Genomic DNA, 27339 nt, shown 5'->3' on the forward strand with positions numbered 1-27339 from the left:
AATTAAGAGAACATTTACCAGTAATTAACGAATAAGTCATTTTTGTCAGGTGCTATAGACGAAGTGGAAGGAAGTGATCGAAGGTGCTAAATTATTGTTTTCAGAGCTGTGTTTAGCGGCTTCAATAAGTCACTGAGAATATTAATCCCTGTAGCTCTTCACAAGCCACCCTAAGGCATGTATCATTCATTATACTCTTTCAGAAACTCGTGACTATGGAAGCGTATATATTTTTTTTGGTTCCTGGTGACCCTGGCGATACAGAAAAACGAAATGAATAAATAAACATTCGACTAGCTAATATATGTACAGTATAGCTCAGTTGAAGGCCAACCGCCCGAGCAGGAATAAAAATAGTAGCTACGTTCTGTGTTATCGTGCTATTGATTATCTCATTTTTTAATTCCTCCCCCATTTAATGTCTCATTCCATAATTGGTCTGAGTTATTTAGGCCTAGTTAATGACTGTCCCACAAAGAAAAGTGCTAATGTTTATGACGATTACCGGTGCTTCGGCGTCCTGTGTACTAACTGTTTACAATGTCACAATCTGCGATACGATAGCCAGGGCCGGATTCAGGAGTGGTCAGCTGCCCAGGGGCCTCCACATATTACAATATTTTATTTATTTGTTTATTCATTTGGATTATTTTTATTTTCATTTTTTAAAATTCATGTTTATCTATTCCATCACGTAAAACTATGTTCAGCAAGACGCGTGATAGAAATTAGGCTAGCTACTCCTTGAAATTCATGAATACCTGGTTTTCCTGTGAACCGTATATTTTAATGAATGCTATTGTTTGTGTTGCTAATAATATATTTATAATTCCACAAACATATATTGATAAAAAATGAACTACATGGAATAACGAAATTGAGATTAAAAAAAACAAATAAAATATTTTTTCATTATCACTTCCATTACGAATGGAAACCACGACTTGAAACCACATGAATAATTCCGGTCATGTCTCACTTTTGTGTGTGTGTGTGTTGGGAATGTGTACACTATCAATAAATATACAGTTAATTAAAAATTTCTCAGTGTTCTAATTTCCTCAATATAACTGCATATGGCTTCAAAATTCTCCAAAGAAGTGTTCTAATTTCAAAATTTTCCCGGGGGGCTTACAGCGCCCCCCGGAACTCCCAGATGTTTAGGCTCGCTTCACTCGCCACCCCACCCTCTTGGGTAGTTATAATGAGGGGGGCCTCCACAAAGAGGCTGCCCATGGGCCTCCACAGGTCTAAATCCGGCACTAACGATAGCATATTCTATTTGCACTATATCGCAATCTGTGTTTAAATCTCGCAGACTATGTTTATGGCGTCACAATCTGTTTACACTGTCACATTGTTTAAGATGTCACAATCTACTGCATGTTCACGACACATGCGTTATTGACACCGGAGCGCCTATATTTGGCACGGGTTCCTCAATGGACGAAGAACAGCTGCACGTCCATGCTTCCCAAAAAGTCGCTGCAAACTGTGACAAATTTAAGTGAAATTCGAAGAATTTAAACAAAAGGGTGATTCCCAATACTTAAGTTACTTATTTCAATATGCGTGTCCATACCGACAAGAACTTTATGGATAAGAATTTTAGTGTATTTGAGAATAAGTAAAACAAATTGAGAATAGTACAATTTTAGCTACTGAAGGCAATTAACGGCTCTCTAAATTAATAACTTTCAGAGATTTGCGTTTTAGTTTACTTTATGTTAAAAATAAATGGGTTATTAAAATGTTCTGTATAAGAGTTTGTTAAAAATTAAGAAAATATTGAAAGAATTTCTATTATCTGATTTTCTTTAGAGTTTGCTCTCTCTCTCTCTCTCTCTCTCTCTCTCTCTCTCTCTCTCTCTCTCTCTCTCTCTCTCTTTCAACATACCTTTCACTGCCTCTTGCACCATTCTGCCCCCCCCCCGTCTCTCCACTATTTGCTCACATTGATTTTAACATTATAGAAGTTAATTTTCGCAACAAACTAGCGACACCTCTCTCCTTTCTCTCTCACTTTACACATACTGTACATATACACACACACGTTGACGCTCTCCTTTCATCACTCATGTCTACTACGGACTATACTACACTTTTTAACTCCTGTGATATATATATATATATATATATATATATATATATATATATATATATATATATATATATATATATATATATATATATATATATATATATATATATATATATATATATATATATATATAATTTTATTATTTTTATCGCGATACGAAAAACAAAAAAAAATTGAATGGCCAATATAAAGTTAGATTAGTGTAAACAGTTTTGATAACTAAGAAAACTATAAATTGATAATGACCGATTAGTGTAAAGATAATTATATTATATAAATTATGGAAAGAATCATAATATATCAAAGCCTTAGTATGTGAAGAGAATCTAATGTAAAGATAATAAATAGATATTAAATACATTTTTTATTAAGAAATAAAGAAAATAAGTGGAGGCCAATAACTGATAAAGAGGTTAATACCGCCCAAGATACTCACTTGAACTCACCAACCAATAATCACAGGAACTGTACGTTGTTTATTAAGTGAGAATGGCATATCGCTTCACCTGTTAAAACAGGTGTGTGGATGTGGAAGTGTTGCTACTGGTAAAACAAAAGGAAAAGAGACGTGACCGATCGCCCAAGCGGCTAACAAGCCGATCAGTGGCGAAGAGGATAAAAGTAAAAGTATTGAATACAACAACAACAAAAGTTACTACTGCTACTACTATTTTTCACATAAATAATGGCTGTGACGTCATCACCAACGGCTGAGGTCATCACCAACGGCTGTGACGTCTGCACCAACAGCAGTGACGTCATCACCAAAGGCAATGACGTCATCACCAACAGCTGTGACGTCATCACCAACGGTTGTGATGTCATCACCAGGTTAGAGTAGGTCAGGTCAGGTCAGGTAAATAAGTCTCAATTTATGCTTTACATTCCTTATTTAATACTTCTTATGCTTGCTTTATATGTCTGCTTTATTTTCTTGCGTGACATTATGCACGACAGAGATATATCAAAGGTGGATGAGAGTTTTTTGGGGTTGGCCGGTCCTTAACCCCCTGAATTTATTATATTTTGGGGGGATTAATTGCTTCGACAACTGTTGATTCTCTAACCAACGACTTTCCACAGTCCCCTATATGCCTCGGTTATCAAGATATACCTGTAATAATAACAATAATAACGATTGTCGCGAGAAATGATGCGATAAATGTCAATATTGATGTAAATATTTCTTTAGATAAAGCAATAGATTATTAAATTGATTACTTTCCTAGTAATTCGGACGCGTTAACAAAGTGCTTTTGAATGTACCGCCCGAATCACTAGTAAGAAAGAAAACTTATTTTTGGAAGGGATGTGAGAACTTAATCCCATACATACATACCCTGCATACATACATACATACATACACACATACAGATTAGAGTTGTATACTAGAAAACCACGATATACCTTGATATATCTCCTCTATATGTCCCCTACGCAGAGAATACATCAGGGCAAGGGCAAGAATCACTGGACTAATGGCCTTCTAGCCTATAATCACTACACCATATGACTAGCTTCAGTTAGTAATGGGTAATAGAGGCGTGGGGAGAAATGGGAATGGATTGGAAAGGTTGTAATGGGTGTAGGGAGGTTTGAAATGGGTATACATTAGTGGGAGACGGTGGTAATGGGTACGAGGTGAGGTGGAAATGGGAATTGATGGGTGGTGGGTATTAATGGGTGGTAATAGGTCGAAATGAGTGGTGATGGGGAGTAATGATTGGTAATGGGTAGAGAGGGTGATTACAATTAGATGGTGATGTGCGTGTCAGAGAGAAAGAGAGAGAGAGAGAGAGAGAGAGAGAGAGAGAGATCTAGTTGTAATTCTTCATGCAATAGAGTTTTCGGTTGCATTTGTACGTTTCACTTACCTTTGACTTGGTGTCTATGTTCTAAAATAACGCAAGTCACCAAGATCGAATGCAAGAAGCTGGCGGTAGAAGTTAATAATAGTAATGATAATAATAATAATAATAACCACGAATAAATAAAAAAATATAAGAGAAAATACGTGGAGAAATATGAGAAATAACCCCCCCCCCCAAAAAAAAGTCAGAAAATATACCCTTGACGATTAGTATTTGGCACATGACCATCAGTCATCATTAAGGGTGATTATATCTACCGTAGTCCATGTGGATAGTCGTACAGTTTTTTTTTTAGTATTCACGTGAAACACCACCTCCAGATACGCGGTTAAGGGCCTAGGACAGTGATGTGTTTGGTGGTTTATGTGGTATGGTGGTAGTCATGGGTGATAGTGGCTTCGGCTTAACACCTGAGGGATATCATTGTGGCTTTGTTATGGAAGAAGAGCACTATAATTGCACAAATAAGTTAAAGCAGTTAGAGAGATGGATTGATAACACTGGTCTACAAAAAAATATATTTTTTTCTGGCATGAAACCTTTTAACTGTTTTTTACTAACTTTAAGGTGCTGAATCCAAATCTGATCTCAGATTTGCTCCATCACGTAACGTGCCAGAATTTACTGAGCTACCAGAGATTGAGGATATAGACCGGAATTCACCTGTTTCTACTGATGAAGATGAAGAGACTGATCTTTTCAAGCCATCTGGTGAAGATTGTGAAAAGCCAACGTTGTTTACTCAGTCAGAATTGAATGATCTGGTCAGAGATCTAAATTTGCCAAAACAGTCTGCTGAATTGTTAGCTTCCAGGCTTCAAGAGAAACGACTCTTAAAACCTGGCACGAGTGTCTCCTTTTATCGCAACAGAGAAGAGCAACTGCGGAAGTACTTTCATTCATATGACCAGCTTGTTTTTTGTAATGATGTAGAAGGACTTCTTCTCTCCATGGGACTACCAGCATATGATAGTAAGGATTGGAGACTTTTTGTTGACAGTTCTAAAAGGAGCTTGAAATGTGTTCTTCTTCATAACGGAAACAAGTATGGTTCAATTCCAATCGGACATTCTGTACAAATTAAAGAAGAGTATGAAAACATTAAGACTGCTCTAGAGAGGTTGCAATACCATGCTCATGAATGGTTAATTTGTGTGGACTTGAAAATGGTAAACTTTCTATTGGGCCAGCAAGGAGGGTACGCAAAATACCCCTGTTTTCTGTGCTACTGGGACAGCAGGGCTACAGCAGACCATTGGGTGAAAAAGAATTGGCCACCAAGACATAGTTTGACGCCTGGTGACAAGAATATCATTAACGATCCTCTGGTTGACAGGAAAAACATTGTCCTTCCTCCTCTGCACATAAAACTTGGTATCATGAAGCAATTCGTCAAGGCTCTTGATCATAGTGGAGAGTGTTTCAGATATATATGCTCAACCTTTCCAAGTCTTAGCGACGAGAAGAAAAAGGCAGGGATTTTTGATGGACCTCAAATAAGAACACTACTCAGAGATCCACACTTCCTTGTAACAATGACTGAGGCACAGGCAAGAACTTGGAATGCTTTCTCTAATGTGGTGCGGAACTTCTTAGGGAACAAAAAAGCGGACAACTATCAAGAAATTGTGGAAGAGCTGCTCTTGAGTTTACAAGCACTTGGATGCAGAATGAGTATCAAGGTTTACTACTTACACAGTCACTTGGACGAGTTTCCAGAAAATCTGGGAGAAGTGAGCGAGGAGCAAGGGGAGCGCTTTCATCAAGGCATTAAAGTAATGGAAGAACGTTACCAAGGTCGATGGGACTCGAACATGATGGCGGACTACTGCTGGAGTTTGATGAGAGACATTCCAGAAGCTGTACATAAGAGATCGGCCAAAAAGAGGAAGTTTATGTAACTGTAACTTGATCTTAATACTTGCACTATTTCTACCGTACATTAATTGTTTTTTCACCCTTCAATGTTACATTTAAATATTATATGTGCATTAACTTTCCAATTTGATATTAAAAATTTTTGGTTATAGAAAAATACAAATTATAATGCTGAAAAAATTTATGTATACATGTTTAAACCGTCAATTTTGATCCAAAAGTTTACGTTTCACAGCAAAAGTGCAATATGGTATATCTCAAAAACCTGATGGATGTGATAGACAAAACCAAAGTCATATTTGGATTCTGCACCCCAAATTTACTTAAAATCCGTTTAAAAACCTTGTGCCAGAAAAATTGTGTTGACCGGTGTAAGTGGATGATGGGGGGAGTCTGTCTTGTTCGTGGTTAGCGTTGCTCTACAGTTCGTCATAGGGAGGTTAAAGCATATAGAGAATAATATTGCCTGTGTTAGTATACCAGCTAGGGAATACGCATGTCGTGGTGATGGGGTGAGGTGGTGGTGACGTCGATTCCTCCTGTGTTCATTCATCATTCAACAGGAGCAGGATTTCACAACCTACCCAATGACTCCTGTCACCCAGGGCACGCACCAAACATCACGCACACACATACAAAGGTAGTTTTCTTCACGACACCCTGGCTTGGAGGACATACCTACTACCCCTTACTCATTTAAGTTCCAGGGTGACCCGTATCTGATGGAGGTTAGGTTAAGTTAGGTTAGGTTAGGTCAAATTAAATTAACTTGGGTTTAGTTAGATTAGGTTATATTTAGTTAGATTTGGTTGGAATTAGTTAGATTAGGTTCGTTTAACTTTGGTTAGGCTAAATTAGGTTAGGTTAGGCTATGGTAGGTTAGATTAGGTTATGCTACATTAAGTTATATACAGTATCTGATATATTGACACCTAAGTAAGTATGACAGTAATGATAAAACAAGACCACTGCCTTGCCTTAGGACAGATAACCCCAAACCACACCAACGCATAAATATTTTAATACTATGTTAATGTTCCTCGTGACTACTAACACTAACAATTAAGAAGACTCAATCTTAAACACCACATTTCCGCAAGTCTATTAAATAAATCAATAGATATAGGATTGTTATTCAATTTTTTTTTTAATGTTGGTGGGTAAAAAAAAAGTGAATCTGCTTAGGGATTTTTGGATATATGAGAGGATGGTATTTGTACACTGTTATGTGTACATGTCAAGTGGCCATGGAACTAGCTACAATGATCTGTATGTGTGTGTGTGGGCGTTTGTATGTATGTATGGCCGAATTATCATTTTATACGCCAATTTGAAAAGAAAAACAACAATTATGTAATACTCGTAAACCCGGGCCGGTGGAAGTTGTTTGGACATACTTCCTAGCCCCCATTAGTCCCTGTTCACCTAGCAGTAAAGTAGGTACCTGTTGTAAGTCGAAAGTTGCGAATTCGTATTCAGGGACAAGTTGTTGGAGCTTCCAATAACTTGATGACATACACCATTGACTCTTCAGGCTTCTACGCCCTTGACTCTTCAGGCTTCTACGCCCTTAACTCATGAGACATAAAGGCAAGCATGAACTTAGCATACTTCCCTGTTGGGCGTTGTAAACGCTTCTGCTGTAGGGGAGTGCCCCCCCCAAAAAAAAAAAAATACTCGTAAAGTTTGCCACCAATTGGCACGTGGTTTCTCTCCGCACTAGATCAGTTTAACAGTATTAAATAAATAAGTAAATAAGTAAGAAGATAAGTAAGTAGTTAGTAAGTAGTAATGTAAGCGAGAAATAATTAAGTACCGTAAATAAGAATACAAGACATAAGTAAGTATGTTAAGTAAGTAAAGTTAAGTAAGCATATTCTCTTATAAACTTGGACTATTAACTCTTGGTTTAAGGTGTGTGGTGGTGGTGATGGTGTGTGGTGATTTTAGGTGGTGATGGTAGGTGATGTGGTAGTGGTGGTGTGTGGTGGTGATGGTAGATAGTGTGATGGTGATGGTACATGGTGTAGTGGTGATGGTAGGTAGTGTGGTGGTGGTGATGGTAGGTGGTGTGTGGTGATGGTGGTGGTGGTGGTGGTGGTGGTGGTGGTGGTGGTGGTGGTGGTGGTGGTGGTGGTGGTGGTGGTGGTGGTGGTGGTGGTGGTAGGTGGTGGTGGTGGTGGTGGTAGGTGGTGGTAGGTGGTGGTGGTGGTGATGGAAGGTAGTGTGGAGGTGAAGACAGGTGGGTGCTTCCCAGGATCATCTATAAATAAAGAGATCATTGCGACACGGTACAAGTCAGCCGTTCAACACCTCAAGGAGGATTGTGGGGTCAAGTCGCCGCGAGAATTGTAGGGTAAGGCTTCATAGCAATCATGGGGCGAGGCTTCACAACAACTATGGGGAGGGGCTTCACAACAACCATGGTAGAAGCTTCACGACAACCATGAGGCGAAGCTTCACATCATCCACGAGGCAAGGCTTCACAACAATCATTGCGCGAGGCTCCAGGAATGTGACATCCCGACAGGTTTATTGTGAAGTATCACGAAGGTCATTTTTATGTGAGATTCTATATAAAAAATAATAGTGTGTTGTTTTCGTGTCTGTAAAAAGAAATTCTCTCTCTCTCTCTCTCTACACACACACACACACACACACACACACACATATATATATATATATATATATATATATATATATATATATATATATATATATATATATATATATATATATATATATATATATATATATATGGTTAGGTTAGATTAATTTGGGTGGCTTAGGTTTAGGTTAGTTTAAGTAAGGTTAGGTTAGGTCAGGTAAGGCTAGGTTAGTTTAGGTTAGGTAAGTTAAGGTAGTTGCTAAGCTTGTTCCACTCGTCCACCACCCTATTTGTGAACCAGTTCCTTCCTATCTCCCTCCTAAACCTAAACTTATCCAACTTGAATCCGTTGCTCCGAGTCCTATCCTGCTCGGATATTATAAGAACTTTATTTATAGCCCCTTTATTGATTCTTTTCACCCACTTAAATACTTTTATCATATCTCCCCGCACTCTTCGTCTTTCTAGGGAATGCAAGTTAAGTTTCTTTAACCTATCCTGATATGGAAGGTTTCTAAGTCCCGGAATCATTTTTGTCATTCTTCGCTGCACCGACTCGAGTGAATTTGTATCCATTCTATAATAGGGGCACCAGAACCGAACCACATAATCGAGGTGCGGCCTGACTAGCGCAAGATATAGTTGCAATAAGACCTCTGCACTCTTGTTACTTACACGTCTAGATATAAAACCCAATACTCTGTTTGCCTTATTTCGAACATTAACGCACTGTTTTCTAGGCCGTAGGTCCGGGCTTACAAGTACCCCTAGGTCTCTTTCACAAGTCGACTTCTCTAGGTTGATGTTGTTAAGGCTGTATACATTATCAGTATTTGTTCTTCCAATATTAAGTACGCTGCACTTGCTGGTGTTGAATTTCATTTGCCATTTTTCAGACCACCCCTGCAGTTTATTTAGATCCTCCTGTAATGCATTTGCATCCTGCCCTGAATTTATCTGCCGCCCTATTTTGGTGTCATTCGCAAACTTGCTTATGTCACTACTGATCCCAGTATCTAGATCGTTTATGTAGATTATGAATAAGAGTGGGCCTAGTACTGACCCCTGGGGAACCCCACTGGTTACACGACCCCATTCAGATTTAACACCATCTACGCTGACCCTCTGCGTTCTATCGGTGAGCCAGGATTTTATCCAATTTAAAACGTTCCCCTCGATACCATGAGCCTTAATTTTTCTGAGAAGCCTCTGATGCGGTACTCTGTCAAATGCTTTGCTAAAGTCTAAGTAAATAACATCGTAATTTTCGTTATTATCTACTACCTCGAAGACTTTCCTAAAAAACGTCAGCAGATTTGTTAGACAAGATTTTCCCTTTGTAAACCCATGTTGAGAGTCGTAGATTAATTTGCTTTTCTCTAGATGCGATCGGGTGCTATCTGCTATATTTGATTCAAGAAATTTCCCCACTACTGAGGGTCAAACTGATCCGCCGGTAATTTGACGCTGATGCTCTGTCTCCCTTTTTGAATATTGGTACTACATTTGCCTGTTTCCACAAGTCTGGCACAACTCTGGTGTCTAATGATTTTGTAAATAAGTTTACGAGCTGTCCGCTAATCTGTTCCCTACACTCTTTCAAGACTCGAGGGAAAATTTCATCCTGCCCTGGGGATTTTGTTTTCTTTAGTTTATTTATCTTCTTAAGAACATCCTCTTTTCTGGTAGTGATATTCTTTAATTTCTCTTCTTCCTTTCCCTTAAATATCAGTTCCACCTCTGGAATTTCATCTCAAATTTCTTCTGTGAAAACTGATAAGAAGTAGCTGTTCAATGCTTTGCTTATTTCTTCACTGCCATTTATCACTTCTCCCCTCCCTGACTTTAAAGGCCCAACTTTGTCCTTGACCTTTGTCCTATATACCTGGAAAAATCCCTTGGGATTCGCCTTGGATTCTCTTGCTATTTTGATTTCATAGTCTCTCTTTGCTTTCCTTACATTTTTCTTAGCATTCCTAGATAGTTCATTATACCTATTTCTGAACTGCTCCTCCCCTCCCTTTAATTTCTTATATATTCCTTTCTTTATTTCTATATCATGTTTAAGTTTTCTGGTCATCCACCTTGGCTCATTCTTATTTGACCTAATTTTTCTGTATGGTATATTTTGTTCTTGTGCTTTATGTAGTATACTAGTGAATATATTATAGTCATGATCAATTGTTGTGTCATCTATGACCTCACCCCTTCCTACTGGGGACTGACGTGACTGTTCCCAGGTAACCTCACCTAGGTACCTTCTTAACCCCTGATAATCCGCCAACCGAAAGTTTGGGACTCTGACCATATTGTCATTGTTTTTTGTTTCCCAATTTAGGGTGAACCTGATTTCTCTGTGATCACTGTTACCTAGTTCTTCCCCTACTGTGATATCTCTGATAATATTTTCTTTATTTGTTAATACTAGGTCTAATATATTGTCAACTCTAGTAGGTTCTGTAATTAGTTGTTTCAAAAAATTGTCCTGTACTGCGTCTAGGAAGTCTTCAGATTCATAGTCACCTACAATGTTGTCCTAGTCAATATTTCTGAAGTTGAAATCCCCCATAATGCACAGGTTTTTATATTTTGCTGCCCTACTCATTTCCTGCCATATAGGCTGAGCTGCTTCTTTCCCAAGACTTGGGGGCCTGTAAATCACTCCCATAATTAGTTTTTCTCTTCCTTCCGTGATTTCTACCCATACAGACTCGGTTCCTATTTCACCCTTTATTGAATTATTGATACAACATTTTAATGTACCCTTGACGAAGAGTGCGACCCCTCCCCCCTTCTTACCTTCCCTGTCCTTGTGAAAAAGGTTGTACCCTTCTATGTGGTACTCTGATAAAAAAATTTTGCTCGCCAGATTCATCCAAGTTTCGGTGATTGCTATGACGTCTACATTCTCGGTACATACAACCGCTCTCAGCAAGTCTATTTTATTTCTAACCCTCCTACTCTTTGTATAGTATACATTTAAACCTACCCTTCCCTGGTCCTGTTTTACCCCATGTCCTGAGTAACTAATTTTACTTCCCAGGACCTACTTGTTTTTTGACTCCCACTTTCCCCGACCTCTCTCTACTGGCGAAACCCCCCCTTTGGAGTGACAATTTCACGCTCCAGGGATGCAGACAACGTCTTTACCCCCTCACGAGACAAGTGTACTCCGTCCTCACGAGTCAAGTGTATATATATATATATATATATATATATATATATATATATATATATATATATATATATATATATATATATATATATATATATAAACATCCAGTATAGTACTTGAGGTATAGAGAGCTCTGGCTCTCAACTGGCTCTGCCATGTTAATATTGTTATTATTATCGACTCTGTATCTGTATTTTGTCTGGCTAAATAAACTGTTTCAACCAATCAAAAAGGTGTTGGGAAAGAAATGAATCTTTAATGATACCCTTCAGCATGTGAGGTGAGATTTACCCAGTCTCTTGCCGCGTTAATAAAATCTCTCTTGACGAGGGCTTGTGGTCTGGAAGCTGTCTGGATGACTATGGAGATCTGCTGCCCCCCAACCTCCCTCACGCTGAGTCAGCCCTATAGCACACACCTACTATCAGTTTGCTTTTATTTTGAATTGTCACACTTATGAGCTCTATGGTTTTTTTGTTTTGCGAATTGTCTGGTGGGGAATTGCGTATACATTGTTGTACAGTACAGTACTCCGTTAATTGCTTGAGGTTCTGTGCCTTCTTCAAGACATCCCTTCTGTACAGTACTTGTGTTTAGGGATGGTGATCTTCACAGACTGCACTGTACGTTTATTAATCTTTACACATTGGGATGTGCAACTCGTTTTCAAAGTCGAATACATATCTCAGCATCCATCTGACTGCTTGATCGTTTGTCCCACCCCCCTTCCTCTCCAGGTTCTTTATAATTTGATTGTCCTTGCGTTTGTTCATCTAATTGTTGTTTCATCTCATCTTAAAGAGATTTTGAGTTACGTAGCCCGTGTCACTCTATCAGTCTGAACCACTGTGAGTGATGATTTACCCATAATGTCTCAAGTTGTTTAATCTTCCTTAACCTTTTTCCTACATCTCGCTCAAAGAAACATGTCATGCTTGTTGTCAGAACCTGAGATTCATTTACTCTGCCTTACAGCGTTGACATATAAGGATCCCTCATTTGCTGTCTGAAGGCTCATTGCGGGAACCATGCAAGTTCGTCGAGTCACTTTGTTCGTATTGCCTTAACTATCGTGTGTAGCATGCCGACCGATACTTGGTCTCGCCGCAGCGGGTATTATGATTGCTGCAGCTTATAGTTAATGTCTGTGCTTGTGTCACCCGACTCTATAGCTTTCTTGGGAGAGGGAAACTATTTTCTCTGAGTTAAGATTTTTATACGGCTACTGGGTATAAATAGGCTTAGTCTTAAATATAGTGACTTATCTGTTCCAACAATGGTAGAGGTGCTGTAGGGGGTTCTGGGCTTCTGGTGGGGGTGCAGGGTGTCAGATGGCTCTGTTTTGGTCCTCTGCTTACGCCGTCGAGTGTCTGAATATATAGTTTAATGAGTGAAGTTTGTTTAAGTGCTATCGATCTCTTAGCATTTATGTACTGTATGTATGCAAAGACTACGCTCCATTCCTTTAAATCATCTCTTAAAAAATATCTAGTGTCTAAGTATTAATATTTCTTGTAACACCTACTATATTTACAGTACCTGCTATTATTGTACCATCAAAACCGTTTTATCGGAAATTATCATGTAAATAGATAAGAAATTACCATTGCAATAAACATAATTGCCAACTAGACATAATCCTGACAGCTCTGTCCTCTTGTTCCACCTTAATACTGTATCACCCAGGTTGTACTGCTCCCCCATTATACTTATGTTTTTCAATTCCACTGTAATTTATTTATATACGTATAATATAAATAAAAAATAAATAAATAAATAATAAATAAATAAAATAAATATATATTGAAGTGATAACCGTGGTAACATTATGAGATGATCTTATTACCACCATGCTATTGTACTATTCCAGATGTTACTAAATGTTGCATAATACTTCCTTGAGATAAATGTATAGTATATATCAGGTGCCTCAAAGAGAGCTCAGGTTCTCAACTGGCTCAGCCATGTTAATATTGTTATTATTATCCACCCTGTATCTGTGTTTTTCTGGCTAAATAAACTGTTTCAATTCAATTCAATTGTATATGTATGTATGTATGTATGTATGTATGTATGTATGTATGTATGTATGTATGTATGTATGTATGTATGTGTGTGTGTATGTATGTATGTATGTATGTACGTGTGTATGTATGTATGTATTGTATGTATGTATGTATGTATGAAGAAGGTCTTAAAATACTCAGCTATGCCTTTCTTTATTAAGTGCTGAAATACAGTTAAGCATAATGGAGACAGACAGACAGATAGACATAAAAATAATCTTAAAACTGTTGGTAACGCTGGGTTGGTGACACGATTGGTAACACTGGCTTGGTGACTGATAACTTGAGCTGCCTTGATGACGTGGATTGGTGATGCTTCTCTTGGTGATCTAATTCCATGATCTGTGTGACCTGATGGCGTGAGCTGGCAACGCTGTCTTGGTGATTTGGCTCTGGTTGGGCTTGGCGACGTAAGTTGGTAATGTTATTAACACTGGTTTGGTGACGTGCTCTAGTAATGCAGCTTGGTGAAGATGTTAGTAACGCTGTCTTGGTTAAATGGTTGGTAACGTTGTCTTGGTGATGTAGGCCTGTATCAGATGCCACGACGATAGCTTTGCCCAGCAACCGACGTGACTAAGCCCATATTTTTTTTTTTTATCTTCTTCACCAAATGATCGGCTCGTTAGCCGCTTGGGCGATCGGTCACGTCTCTGTTACGCGCTCTTGGCAAGTACTGGGCATGCACCGGCTCCTGAATGTACCTGAACCCGCTCCAGTGTTGGTCAAGTCTTGTCTTGAAAGAGCTCACACTCGGTGCAGTCACAACACTTTCTGGTAGATTGTTCCAAGAGTTCACAACCCTCACTCCGAAAAAGTTTGCCCTCACAGTTATCTGGACTTACGGCTTCTTCAATCTTGAGCTGTGACCCCTTCTGGTGCGAGCGTCCGCCAGCTCCAAGTAAGGACACTCGACTGAGTAGTGCCCCTTGAGATGTTTGTACACCTCAATTAGGTCACCCCTTGCCTGTCTGTAGTATAAGCTAGGCAAGTTCAGGCGCTCCAATCTCTCAGGGTAGCTGAGGTGCCGAAGTGCAGGCACCAGTCTGGTGGCCCTCCTTTGAACATTTTCGACCAACTGACAGTCCCTAGCATTGCTCGGGGACCAGAGAAAAGAAGACCAGAAGAATCTTTGGGAAAAAAAACGGGCTCTGATTTGACACGCAGAATATGTTCTCGGCAGCTGGTGAGCAGTGTTGGAATTACAGGCAGTTTAGCATTGGGTGTGATATAGTGAGGCGGTTTTCTGGATGGGCCTGCGGCGTATGGTACTGAGGCGTGGTAACGTGTATTTAATGATTTTCCTGTAGTCGTGCGGGTGTATATAGTGAGTCCTCCCCCCTCCACGGTATCTCTAGTTAGAAATATGACGAACACATATGACTTCATATAACGTCTTTGTTAAATAAATTTAACTTGAAAGATATCTCTTTCCATTCCCTTCCTAACTAATACATTAACCTAAACAAAATGGATCCCTCAGTAACAGATGGATGGATACAATAGGATATAGAGTCAAGTGACCCACCTTTAATTAACTCCAGTCAAGTGGTTAACAATGCTGAGTGAGTGACGTGATCTGGTGACGTGAATTGGTAACACTGATTTAGCGAAGTATTGTTCATTGAAGTCTGAACTGGTTGTCCTATCAACTGCTGGTGTTTGAGAGAGAGACAGAGAGAGAGAGAGAGAGAGAGAGAAAGAGAGAGAGAGAGAGAGAGAGAGAGAGAGAGAGAGAGAGAGAGAGATTCAGTAATATCTTATGAGAAACTCTAGTAATAAGGTCAAGGCAGCGGCGGTCAGTCCCAACACCCACAGTATGAAGGCGCCCTGTAGTTGCTTCACCTTCAGCTGCCCTCCTCCACTCGCCTGTCAACAACAACAAAACACTCACAGCCATTTTATTGTCACTAGGACGGCAAAAGCGATTTTAAAAAGAGAATGATATTGTTTTTATGAGGTAAAATAGTTAGTGTTGACATGTTTACAGTTGGAGTGATAGTTTAGGGGTTGAGGAGAGATCGTTTACCTGTAGGTGGAGGTTGGGGGTTAACTGTAACTAGGAAACTCCCACCCTTTCACTCAGTAAATCATTTCGTAATTTCAACCATTATCGATTCATTATCTAGAACACGTGAGTGTTTCACACACACACACACACACACACACGTTCCAATACAGAATGCACAGTACCAGCAGTGAGTGATGTACCGTACCTGTGTGTCATGATGACTGGTGGACTGAAGGTTGTCACCATAAATAAATTTGTATCGTTTTGTCAATCATTAGTTATATAGTTTTGTCGATTGTGTGAAAGAAATAACTCGAATGACATTCATTCGATTATGAACGAAGTGTCATATGTGTCACCAGTGTCCAGGTCAACAAGACCACAATCCTTAATCGAGTTACGACCCACTGCTATCACCCCAATACCCAGCCTAATCTGCGAAAGTTTCGTGTTTGACTGGGCTTATGCTGACATTGCAGGCGACACAGATCCTCAGCAATTCGGCAACATGAAAATTTCTTCCACCACCAGGAAACAGCGTGGTGGTGGGACGTGTGTCTGGTGAGCTCCGTGTTTTTCGTCGAAAAACAGGGGCATTTCAGGAGTACCCAGTCTGATTTCTAGAACATCCGATTTGTGAGTGACTAGTGAGTGACCTGACCAGCACAATATCTATCTGTGATCCTCCTAAGTAGATATATTTGTCAATTTACTGGTGAACCTGTGACTCTGTGTCTCTGTGATTTCCCTCAGTGCCACGGCTTGTAATCCGAGCTCTTGTCTACCCCACCGCCCTCTTCCCTTGCCGTCCCACCAGGCCGGCCACCCCAGCTGACCACACAGCTTGATCGACTCTCCACTGCCACCTACACTCCCTTCACTAGCTCCGATATGTCTAGGTTGGCTGCTTGTGTCATACAGGACATCATACAACGAATGAATAAGGAGACCACCAGGAAACTAGAGGAAGCTGACCGGCGTCTCAATGACCAGCTAAATGAGATTACAAGAAGCTTGGATTTCTCGCAAGGGGAAATAAGTGACTTAAAAAAAAAGTTAAACGTTGAAGCTAAGGAGAACTGAACACTCAGGACCCAAGTTTAACAGCTGAGCGAGGAGAGATCCAAGCTTAAAACGAAACTAGCGACAACAGCAGACCGGGTGGATTATGTGGACGGCATCGGGCGTCGAAACAACCTCAGGTTTGCCGGAGTCCCCGAAGATTTCCACGAGAACTGGGAGTCATCCCAGCACAAAATTTCACGTCTGCTGAATGAAAATTTTCAACTTCCTGAAGTCAAGTTTGCTCACTTATTACTACCTGTTCTCCTACACATTTGTAACTCCTCCTTCACTAGTGGTGTCTTTCCGAATAAATTGAAAGTTTATAAAGTTCACCCAGCTATAAAAAGTCTGGGGACAAAGGTCTTTTCAAGAATTACCGCCCCAAATCAGTCCTCCCAACCTTAAGTAAGATACTGGAGAAGCGAGCATGTAGCAGACTAGATTCCTTCTGCAATGTCAATAACATCCTTACAGACTCTCAGTTTTGATTTAGAGATAGAAGGTCAACTGAGAGTGCTCTGCCATCCTTTACTAATGACATCTTAAACGCCTTTGATGACAGTCAGTTCACAGTCGGTATATTCTTGGACCTCTCTAAAGTCTATGATTCTGTCAACCATACCATCCTCCTGTCAAAGCTTGAACATTACGGCGTTAGGGTGCTTATCACACAATTGGTTCACCTCATATCTTCTAATGGGAAACAGTTTGTCTGCTATAATAATCATCAATCTGACTCCTCACCAATTTTGTATGGCATCCCCCAAGGCTCCATTCTCGGCCCAGTACTGTTTTTGCTGTACATAAATGATATAGTCCACGCTAGCACACTCATAAAATAAAGATTATTTGCAGACGATAGTAATCTCTATGCCAGCAACTCAGATCTCCCTTCCCTGATGAGAACTATGAACACTGAGTTGACTAAAGTGAGGACCTGGGTAATGAGTAATAAACTGACCTTAAACATGGAAAAAACCCACTACACGATATTTCACAGAAGGAAAAACTTACCCCCAGATTTGGACCCCATGTACCTTGGTAATTCAGTCCTCAAAAGCGAACAAAATACTAAATTCCTCGGAGTTATTGTTGATGAGAAACTTAGCTGGAGAAACCACACACAAGCCATTCAGAGTTAAGTCGGTAAACCGTGCGGTATCATGTATCACACTCGTCAGTCACTCACTTTTACAGCAATGAACGAAATCTATTATGATCTTGTTTACCAACACCTGATACACTGTCACACACTATGGGGGGCCTCTGGCTCTTCAAAAACATAATCCCTGGTTACAGCACAAAAGAGAGTTATGCGGACAATGACTTGATAAAAAAAGTGATGACACAAATGAACAATTTGCTAAATTGAAAATGTTAAAATTCGAGGATATTAACACCTACTGCTGTGTCCTATTTGTTTACAAATCTGTCAATCAATTGATTGTCAACAATTATTTCCAGTTCCGGAATAAGCAGAAATACAAGTTAAGGCACCAAGAGTTACTAAGACCACCCCCCACGCACTCCTTTGTCCCAGACCTCCATAAAATATCACGGTGTGAAGGTGTGGAACAACTTACCCCCACCCATCGGAGTAAAGACTACGCTCCCTTCTTTTAAATCATCTCTCAAAAAATATCTATTGTCTAAGTATTAATATTTTTTGTAATACCTACTTTATATACCTGCCTTTATTGTACCACCAAAACCGTTTTATCATAAATTGCCATGTAGATAGGTAGAAATTACCATTGCAATAAATATATTTGCCAACTAGACATAATCCTGACAACTCTGTCCTCTTGTTCCACTCATGTTGCACTGCTTCCCTCATCATATTTATGTTTTTCAATTCCACTGTAAATCATGTATATTCTTTTAATATAAATGTAAAAATAATAATAATAATAATAAAATAGAATAAATAAATATCGAAGTGATAACCGTGGTAACATTATGAGATGATCTTATTACCACCATGCTATGTGTACTATTCCAGATGATGCTAAATGTTATATAATACGTCCTTGAGATAAATGTACAGTATATATCAGGTGCCTTCAAGAGAGCTCAGACTCTCAACTGGCTCAGCCATGTTAATATTATGATTTTTTTAATTGACTGTATCTGTGTTCTTTTGGCTAAATAAACTGTTTCGATATCAATATCAATACCACCCACTGTCTCGTCAGGTTTCTTAATTTCATATACCGTAACCTAGCGAAACATAAGACCTCTGTGACTATCGCCTTCATTGATTTCACCAAGGCATTTGGCTAAGTCTACCACCGTTGATATCATGTTAACAACTCGACTCCCGACTACAGTTCCCTCCAGAATATATTGAACAGTCTCCAAATATGGACCAACACCATCCACGCCACCATCAACCATACCAAGACCATGGTTATGCACATCAACCTCTCCTCCGACCATGTCCCACCTCCCTCCATCACACTAGGCCCCAACACATTCCAGGTTGTGGATTTGACTTAGCTCCTCGGCGTCACTGTAGATAACAAACTGAACTGGCAAGCACACGTCAGTACAACCAGCAAACCTTCCTGCTATCGTCCCACATCTTTCGTCTCTTCAATTCCCCCATAGTTCCAGCTCCTAAATTCTTGGGTGTTTATACAACATTCATACTTCCTAAGTCCACCTATTCTTCCCCTGCCCGATCTTCTTCCTTAAATGCCACACAACAAGGGCGGAGTGCACAAGAGGACGCGCAAGATTATTCTCTCCCTCTATTATATCACATTTCAACTATCTCTGATCATAAACATGACCTCAACTGTAAGTTTAGGAAGAAGCTACTACACCATCATCAACTCATAGATAACCTGTCTGTTCACTCCTTGTCAATGTCATTTTTTGTACAGTAGTTGTGCTGAAATTCATTGTTAAATGACCCTCTCTCCCTTGTCATTATATATTGGACAGTACCACTAATGTCTTTTGTATATTTCCAGTTTATGAAAGCTGCATTTGTTAATTACCGATAATTATTATTATTATTATAATTAATAATAATAATAATAATAATAATAATATTATTATTATTATTATTATTATTACTTTTATTATTATTATTATTATTATTATTATTATTATTATTATTATTATTATTATTATTATTATTATTATTATTATTATTATTATTATTATTATTATTATTATTATTATTATTGTTGTTATTATTATTATTATTATTATTATTATTATTATTATTATTATTATTATTATTATTATACACAACATAAAAACACGTGCTCTCACATTCTGTCTCCCCTTTTCTCTCTCTCGGACACTGAATTCACACATACACAGCTGACACCCTACCTCACATTTCAATAAGCAGTTGACACTACTCAACACATCAACAAACAGTTTACAGTCACTCCTGCACTCACCGCTTTGTTCTTATCCTGTCGTTTGATTGTCGTACGTAGATGTTGAGAAAACAGGTGAGACAAGATGCCGGCCTCCCGCAGGTGCATCAGGGCGTGGGAGAAGAGGGGCGTGTAAGGCGTGTTGCGCGGAAGGAACCACACCAGCAGACTTGAGTAGATCTGGGTAGAGAGACGAGAAAGAGCTAAATAATGTCCCTATTTGTATAAACCATTATTTTGTAAACCATTATCTATCTACTAATTAGTTAGTCCAGAGACTCTAGAGTCTAGGCGCTGTCGATATGCAGGTAATGTTACTATCTCCAACCAGTTCAATATCACTTATTCAGCGCTCATGTCCGCTCGAGACGACAACTTTTTTACATTTTGCCCCGCGAGGGGGCTAGTTAATTGGGCACCCCCTTGCATCCTGCGCAAGGCGAAGCGCAAAAGCGTTTACAGCGCCCAACAGGGAAGCATGCGAAATTCATGCTTGCCCACTCGACTCATGCATTTAAGGCCGTAAGTGCCTATAGGGTCACAGATTTCACCAGCAAGCTACAGATAGTGACAGGTTGATTGTGTGGGGGGAGAATTCCCGATACAATACATGTGTTTATGGAAAGGCGTGGCAGTTTTAACAAACGTATGCTCCTGTGAAATCTGAGCGGTGTTTGCTCTCCAGCAGCCTCTGTATATAATTTTTACGAATATAAGAGACCATTTTTATATAGCAGTGGTGTCACTCAACATCCTCAAGTGGTATCACTCGACAGTCTACTGTCCTGGTACAGATACAGTTCACATTTTCGCTTCCCCCATTGTCCTGCAGTGTGGTTCCAGAATCAGCAAGACAATACAACAGTCGTATATATTTATATATATATTTTAATATGTATGTAATGTGCGTAATGCATGTATGTATGTATGTATGTATGTATGATGGCCTCCCACATGGTAGACCATCATTCATCATCTATCTAGGAGACCCATAACCCACCTGGGAGTTCATGATGTAGGAGACAGCCGTAAAGTTGTAGTGTTTCTGGAGGTAGAAGAGGTAGCTGGAGAACTCCAGGAAGGCGTAACCTCCAGCTTCCATCCTCTGGAAGATGTGGTCGTACATGGCATCTGAGTCGTAGGGCATCAGTTCTAGTTTGTGTCCTAGGGCTGCCAGGGCCGGGTGGGAGGAAGTCTTGAGGGCCCCTGGCACGAAGTTCCCGTAGTCAAGCATCATGACTCTGTCACCACCAGGGAGAGATTGTCACTCTGACCGCTAATGTGAGGTTGACACTCTTAATATAACTGACCACCAGTGTAATGTTGGCACGGTGACCGCCAGTGTAATGTTGGCAATGTGACCGACAGTGTAAGGTTGGCACTGTGACCGCCAGTGTAAGGTTGGCACTGTGACCGCCGGTGTAAGGTTAACACTATGACCATCAGCATAAGGTTGGCACTTTTAACTTAACCTCACCTAATCTGACCCTCCCTAACGTAACTTTGCCTAACATAAGCTATTTTCAATATAATCTAATGAAGATTTTACTTATCCTGACCTTACCTGACTTCGAGGAATTTTTCTACCAAGATTAATGCAAAGTAAATTTGATAACTTGGTACAATAATGATCGTTCTTCTAACGTGCACCTACTGACTGACCCACACAGGTGTATGTATGTATGTATGTATGTATGTATGTATGTATGTATGTATGTATGTATGTATGTATGTATGTATGTATGTATGTATGTATGTATGTATGTATGTATGTGTGTGTGTGCGTGCGTGTGTGTGTGTGTGTGTGTGTGTGTGTGTGTGTGTGCTCACCTGGTGGAATGTGCAGCCAGCTCCTCCACCGTCTGTATCGTCTTGGGGTAAACAGGAACGGTGAGGACGGCAATGAGGTTACTGGTGTAGGCGGACAACACGATGATGACTGACACCCACCACCACGCCAGCCACACTCGCGCCCATGACGCCCGCACCTCTCTCATGTCCACACTCTGATGCAGCAGCCCAGCCACCACCTGAAGGACACGTGATACACAGCGCCGCGTTACTACATCTCTACACAAAAGATTACTGACACTATTAGCGGGAAGCTGCTAACATTCTTCATACGGTGTGATGCTATTGTACTGTACTGAGAGCTCTCATAAACGTTATACTGTTACTATACACGGAATAACACCAAGCTGATGATTGAGACACGGATGGTAGTGGAGAACCTTTGCTTGTAGGTTACCTTGAGGGCGAAGCTGATTGGGTCGTGGAGGTGTTGGACGACGTGTAGCAAGAATACGAGGAGGATGACGACCAGCATGGTGGAGGCGAGGACGGCGACCCACATGGTGGTGGTGAAAGGGTACAACAGATTTTTCCATTGGGGTAGCGGCGGCGGCATACGATGGAGGAAGCTGAATCCCTCCGTCTGGTACGGATACGTGTAGTCGAACTCTCGCCTATTTTCTTCGTTCAGGAGCATAGCGTTCGGGGCGAGGTGTTTGCCCTCGTACATTAGACCAGCCATCAGCCCCACCCACGAGCCGTTCTCCTTAGAATCCCACCGCTCGTCAGCTGGCTTGTCCTGCACGTAGAAGGTGAAGTTGTATTTGTGGGATATAATAGTAAGGGCATCGATGTTCTCACCAGTACACTGGCCGTCCTTGTAGTAGAGGAAGGGAGTGTCGTCACACCACGACGACAGCTGTAATATAATCCCTCCGAAACTGTCGAACCTCGACGGAAAAATTGACTCTAAGGTGGTGGGCCTCTCAGGTCGCCAGGTTCCCAAAGGTGTCTTCACTAACTTCTTACCTCGTGAATTAACTTGCATGGGGAGGCTGGTGTAAGTCTTAAACGACAACTTCTCATTCACAGTCACCATTTGCAGCATCAAGATACGTTCCGACCGCTGTACTAGAGGCTGACTTATGACCCTCGTCGTGTTCACGTCATCATTCAAACAAAAGAGCACTAAATACTTGGGGTTCCACTCTTGGTTAGTTTGCAGAAGATCCAAGAATGTGTTTGGGTCGTTGTGGAAAACGAAGATGGTTGCGAGGAGCGGACCGCGGATGTGTGAGGTGGGATAGTGAATGTGGAGGAGGGAGTTAGATGTGCTGAACACTGAGGGAGGTGCCAGAGGTCCCAGGGAGGCCAGGATCCACCCAACATCCAGCAAGTTCTCCGCCTCATCGTCAGTGACCAGCAGCAATTGGTGTGATGATAGAGGACCCGCTACTAAGTCCCTCACTACCTTACTCATGGCCATACCATCATCACCTGCAGATAACAGACAAGATTTAGCAGCGCGTATGATATCCAAAGTCAACCCACAGTACATAAAATAGATCACATGAATTTTAGACAACCTCAGCTTATTTCACCTGGTGATTTAATGCCTTAACGCTGACTGAGAGGTTTGCTAAGGTTAGGTTAAATCAAGTTAGGTTAGCTAGCATTATGTTAGTTCGATTAGGTTAGCATTAAGTTACATTCGGTTAGCAATAGGTTAGGTTAGGTTAGCAATAGCTTCCGTTAGGTCAGGTAAGGTTAAGTTAGGTTAGCATTAAGATAAGTTAGGTCAGGTTAGGTTAGGGTAGCATTGCGGGTGTTCAGTCATCAGGGGAAAGATTTTAGGGCGTATAATTTTCAGATGGCCCCATAAAACACATTTCCATGAGACACGAGACAGCGTGTATCTGTGCCTGTATTACAACTTCCAGGAAGACCCAGTGATCATTGCACAGTACCTAAGACGATGGTGTGTGTGTGTGTGTGTGTAATAATAATAATAATTAACGTACTCTATTATTGAAAGAGCTTCAAGCGTTTCGTGAAGGCTGAAAATATACAGTTACATATTTGTGTGAATGCATGAATTACAAATAATATACAAGTGACATAAGTGACACAAACAAGACGTATAGTAACCTAGATGGGGATCAGCTCAAAACTACAGTTCATTTCGCAACATATGACAGTGTAGGAGCAGTTTACTGGGAGTGAATACACTGATTTATTACATGTTATGTGTGTGTGTGTGTGTGTGTGTGTGTGCGTGTGTGTGTGTGTGTGTGTGTGTGTGTGTGTGTGTGTGTGTGTGTGTGTGTGTGTGTGTGTGTGTGTGTGTGTGCGTGTGTGTGTGTGTGTGTCCTCCAACCTTCCGTTCTGTGTATCGTGAATTGTATATTGTGTTGTAGGTATTTTGCTAATATGTTCGAAGTTGTAATACAGAATTATTGTAGAGAGGGAGAGAGAGAGAGAGAGGGGGAGGGGGATCAGAAGACCTTCTCACATGACATCATTGTCAAGGAGGACCTGTTACCCAAGTGTTCCTTCCCGCCTGACAGTCGAATGTGAGGCAATACAACCCTTAACAGAAACAGAAGGGGGAGGATGTTCACGAGAGAAACTTTGGTTCCTACTCACCTGACAGCAAAGACATCCTCCTTGTCAGACTCTCCCTTCCTAAAGCCCAAGTAAGAGTCGAGCTGACCACCACCAGTAGGAGGAAGGCACGGACGAGGAGAAGAGGACGGTACACAGTCTCCATGGTGAGTGACGGGAGGTCCTCAGACAACAGCACACAGCACAGACAGTAAACAACATGACCTTACTTGAAAACACAAGAGAAACATGGTAAACAACTTGACCTTTCTTACATATGCCAGGTAATTTCGGAGCAAATAATGATGTATGTCGTGTGATTGTTGAGCTGCAGGTTGTGGTAGGGGGTTTGTTGTGTGTGTGTGTGTGTGTGTGTGTGTGTGTATAAATAAATCAATAAATAAGTCAATAAAACTTTTAGTAAGTTCACGTAATTCAACCCCCGAGAGAATCAGTAATTACATGAACTTACGAGGGATCTTATGAAATCAACTGGTTACTCAAATTCCCTGTACACACACACACACACACACACACACACACACACACACACACACACACACACACACACACACACACACACAAATTTACATTAAGGTGTTACCGGTCAAATATCAACTACTATATTACAACAGAGACATTTGGGTGAATAGCACAAACCACAGCTAGTTCAAGAGGGAGGGGGGTAGTGGCCAGGCTAGGGAGGGAGGGTAGTGGTATGGGAGGGAGGGAGGGGTAGTGGCTGTGGAGAGGGAGGAAGGGTGAGTGGCTGAGTGGTGAGGGAGGATAGTGACTGGTGGTGGGCACTGGTGGTAGAGGGAGGAGGGTAGTGGCAGTGGCTGAGTGGTAGAGGGTAGAGGAAGTGGCCAGTGGTAGTGGTGGTTGGGCGTGGCTAGTGGTTAGTGGGTGAGGAAGGGGGGTAGTGGCCATGGTGGGGAGGGAGTGGCTAGTGAGTGGCAAAGGGAGTAGTGGCCACAGGAAGGGGTAGTGGCTAGTGGTAGAGGGAGGGAGGGTAGTGGCTAGTGGCTGGGGGTAGTGGCTAGTGGTAGAGGGAGGGAGGTAGTGGCTAGTGGTAGAGGGAGGGAGGGGGAGTGGTGGCTAGTGGTAGAGGGAGGGAGGGTAGTGGCTAGTGGTGAGGGAGAGGGAGGGAGGGTAGTGGCTAGTGGTAGGTGGTAGTAGAGGGAGGGAGGGTAGTGGTAGTGGTAGAGGAGGGAGGGTAGTGGCTAGTGGTAGAGGGAGGTAGGGTTAGTGGCTAGTGGTAGAGGGAGGGGAGTGGTAGTGGCTAGTGGAGGGAGGGAGAGGAGGGTAGTGGCTAGTGGTAGAGGGGAGGGGGAGTGGCAGTGGCAGAGGGAGGGAGGGGTAGTGGCTAGTGGTAGAGGGAGGGAGTGGTGAGGTAGTGGGTGGTAGAGGGAGGAAGGGTACTGGTGGTAGAGGGAGGAAGGGGTAGTGGCTAGTGGTAGAGGGAGGAGGGGTAGTGGTGGTGGGAGGGAGGACGGTAGCTAGTGGTAGAGGGAGGAAGGGTAGTGGCTGGTGGTAGAGGGAAGGGAGTGGTAGTGGTAGGGAGAGGGAGTGGGTAGGGTAGTGGCTAGTGGTGGAGGGAGGGAGGGTAGTGGCTAGTGGTAGAGGGAGGAGGGAAGTGGCTAGTGGTAGAGGAAGGGAGGGTAGTGGCTAGTGGTAGAGGGAGGGAGGGGTAGTGGCTAGTGGTAGAGAGGAGGTAAGTGGGGGAGGGGGTAGTGACTGGTGGTAGGGAGGAAGGGTAGTGGCTGGGGTAGAGGGAGGAGGGTAGTGGCTAGTGGGAGGAAGGGGGGTGGCTAGTGGTAGAGGGGGAGGGTAGTGGCTAGTGGAGGAGTAGTGGCTAGTGGTAGAGGGAAGGAGGGTGGTGGCTAGTGGTAGAGGGAGGGAGGGCTAGTAGTGGTGGGTAGTGGGTGGCTAGTGGAGAGGGAGGAGTGGTAGTGGCTAGTGGTAGGAGGGGTGGGGGTAGTGGCTAGTGGTAGAGGGAGGAGGGTAGTGGCTAGTGGTAGGGGAGGGAGGGTAGTGGCTAGGTGGTAGGGAGGGAGGGAGGGTAGTGGCTAGTGGTAGAGGGAGGAGGTGGGTAGTGGGGGTAGGGAGGGAGGAGGGTAGTGGCTAGTGGTAGAGGGAGGAGGGTAGTGGCTAGTGGTAGAGGGAGGGAGGGTAGTGGTGGTGAGAAGGAGGGTGGTGGCTGGTGGTGAGTGGTGGAGTGGAAGGGAGGGCTAGTGGTAGTGGCTGGTGGGAGGGGAGGGTAGTGGCTAGTGAGGGAGGGAGGGTAGTGGCTAGTGGAGGAGTGAGGGCTAGTGGTAGGGGAGGGTAGTGGCTAGTGGTAGAGGAGCTAGGCAGAGGGGAGGGGGTAGTGGCTAGTGGTAGAGGGAGGGAGGGAGTGGTGGAGAAGGGAGTGGTAGAGGGAGGAAGGGGTAGTGGCTAGTGGTAGAGGGAGGGAGGGGAGTAGTGGCTAGTGGAGTAGAGAGGGAGGGGTAGTGGCTAGGTGGTAGAGGGAGGAAGGGTAGTGGTAGTGGAGGGGAGGGAAGGGTAGTGGCTAGTGGTAGAGGGAGGGGGTAGTGGCTAGTGGTAGGGGAGGGAGGGTGGAGGTGGTTGGTAGAGAGGAAGGGTAGTGGCTGAGTGGTAGAGTGAGGGGTAGGTGGAGTGGTGAGGGGTGGTAGTGGTAGAGGAAGGGGTCTGGAGGGTGGAGAGGGAGGGAGGGTAGTGGCTAGTGGCTAGAGGGAGGGGAGGGTGGCTAGGGTAGAGGGAGGAGGGGT

The 27339-nt window shown here is 42.1% G+C and overlaps 1 protein-coding gene across 1 annotated transcript; it reads right to left on the bottom strand.

The window, feature by feature from the left end:
• Window positions 1-14708: 14708 nt before the first annotated feature.
• LOC121872821 (glutamate receptor ionotropic, delta-2-like) lies at window positions 14709-24712 on the bottom strand. Its single transcript, XM_042375871.1, has 6 exons — window positions 24611-24712; window positions 22422-23461; window positions 22004-22203; window positions 21174-21414; window positions 20195-20353; window positions 14709-15568 (listed from the first exon to the last, which is right to left on the bottom strand). The coding sequence occupies exons 1-6, from the start codon at window positions 24624-24626 to the stop codon at window positions 15449-15451; spliced, it is 1776 nt and encodes a 591-aa protein (XP_042231805.1). The 5' UTR covers window positions 24627-24712; the 3' UTR covers window positions 14709-15448.
• Between the last annotated feature and the right edge of the window lie 2627 nt (window positions 24713-27339).

The sequence above is a fragment of the Homarus americanus genome, unplaced genomic scaffold, assembly GCF_018991925.1.
Source record: "Homarus americanus isolate GMGI-L3 unplaced genomic scaffold, GMGI_Hamer_2.0 scaffold11022, whole genome shotgun sequence".
In the NCBI taxonomy this organism is placed as follows: Eukaryota; Metazoa; Arthropoda; class Malacostraca; order Decapoda; family Nephropidae; genus Homarus; species Homarus americanus.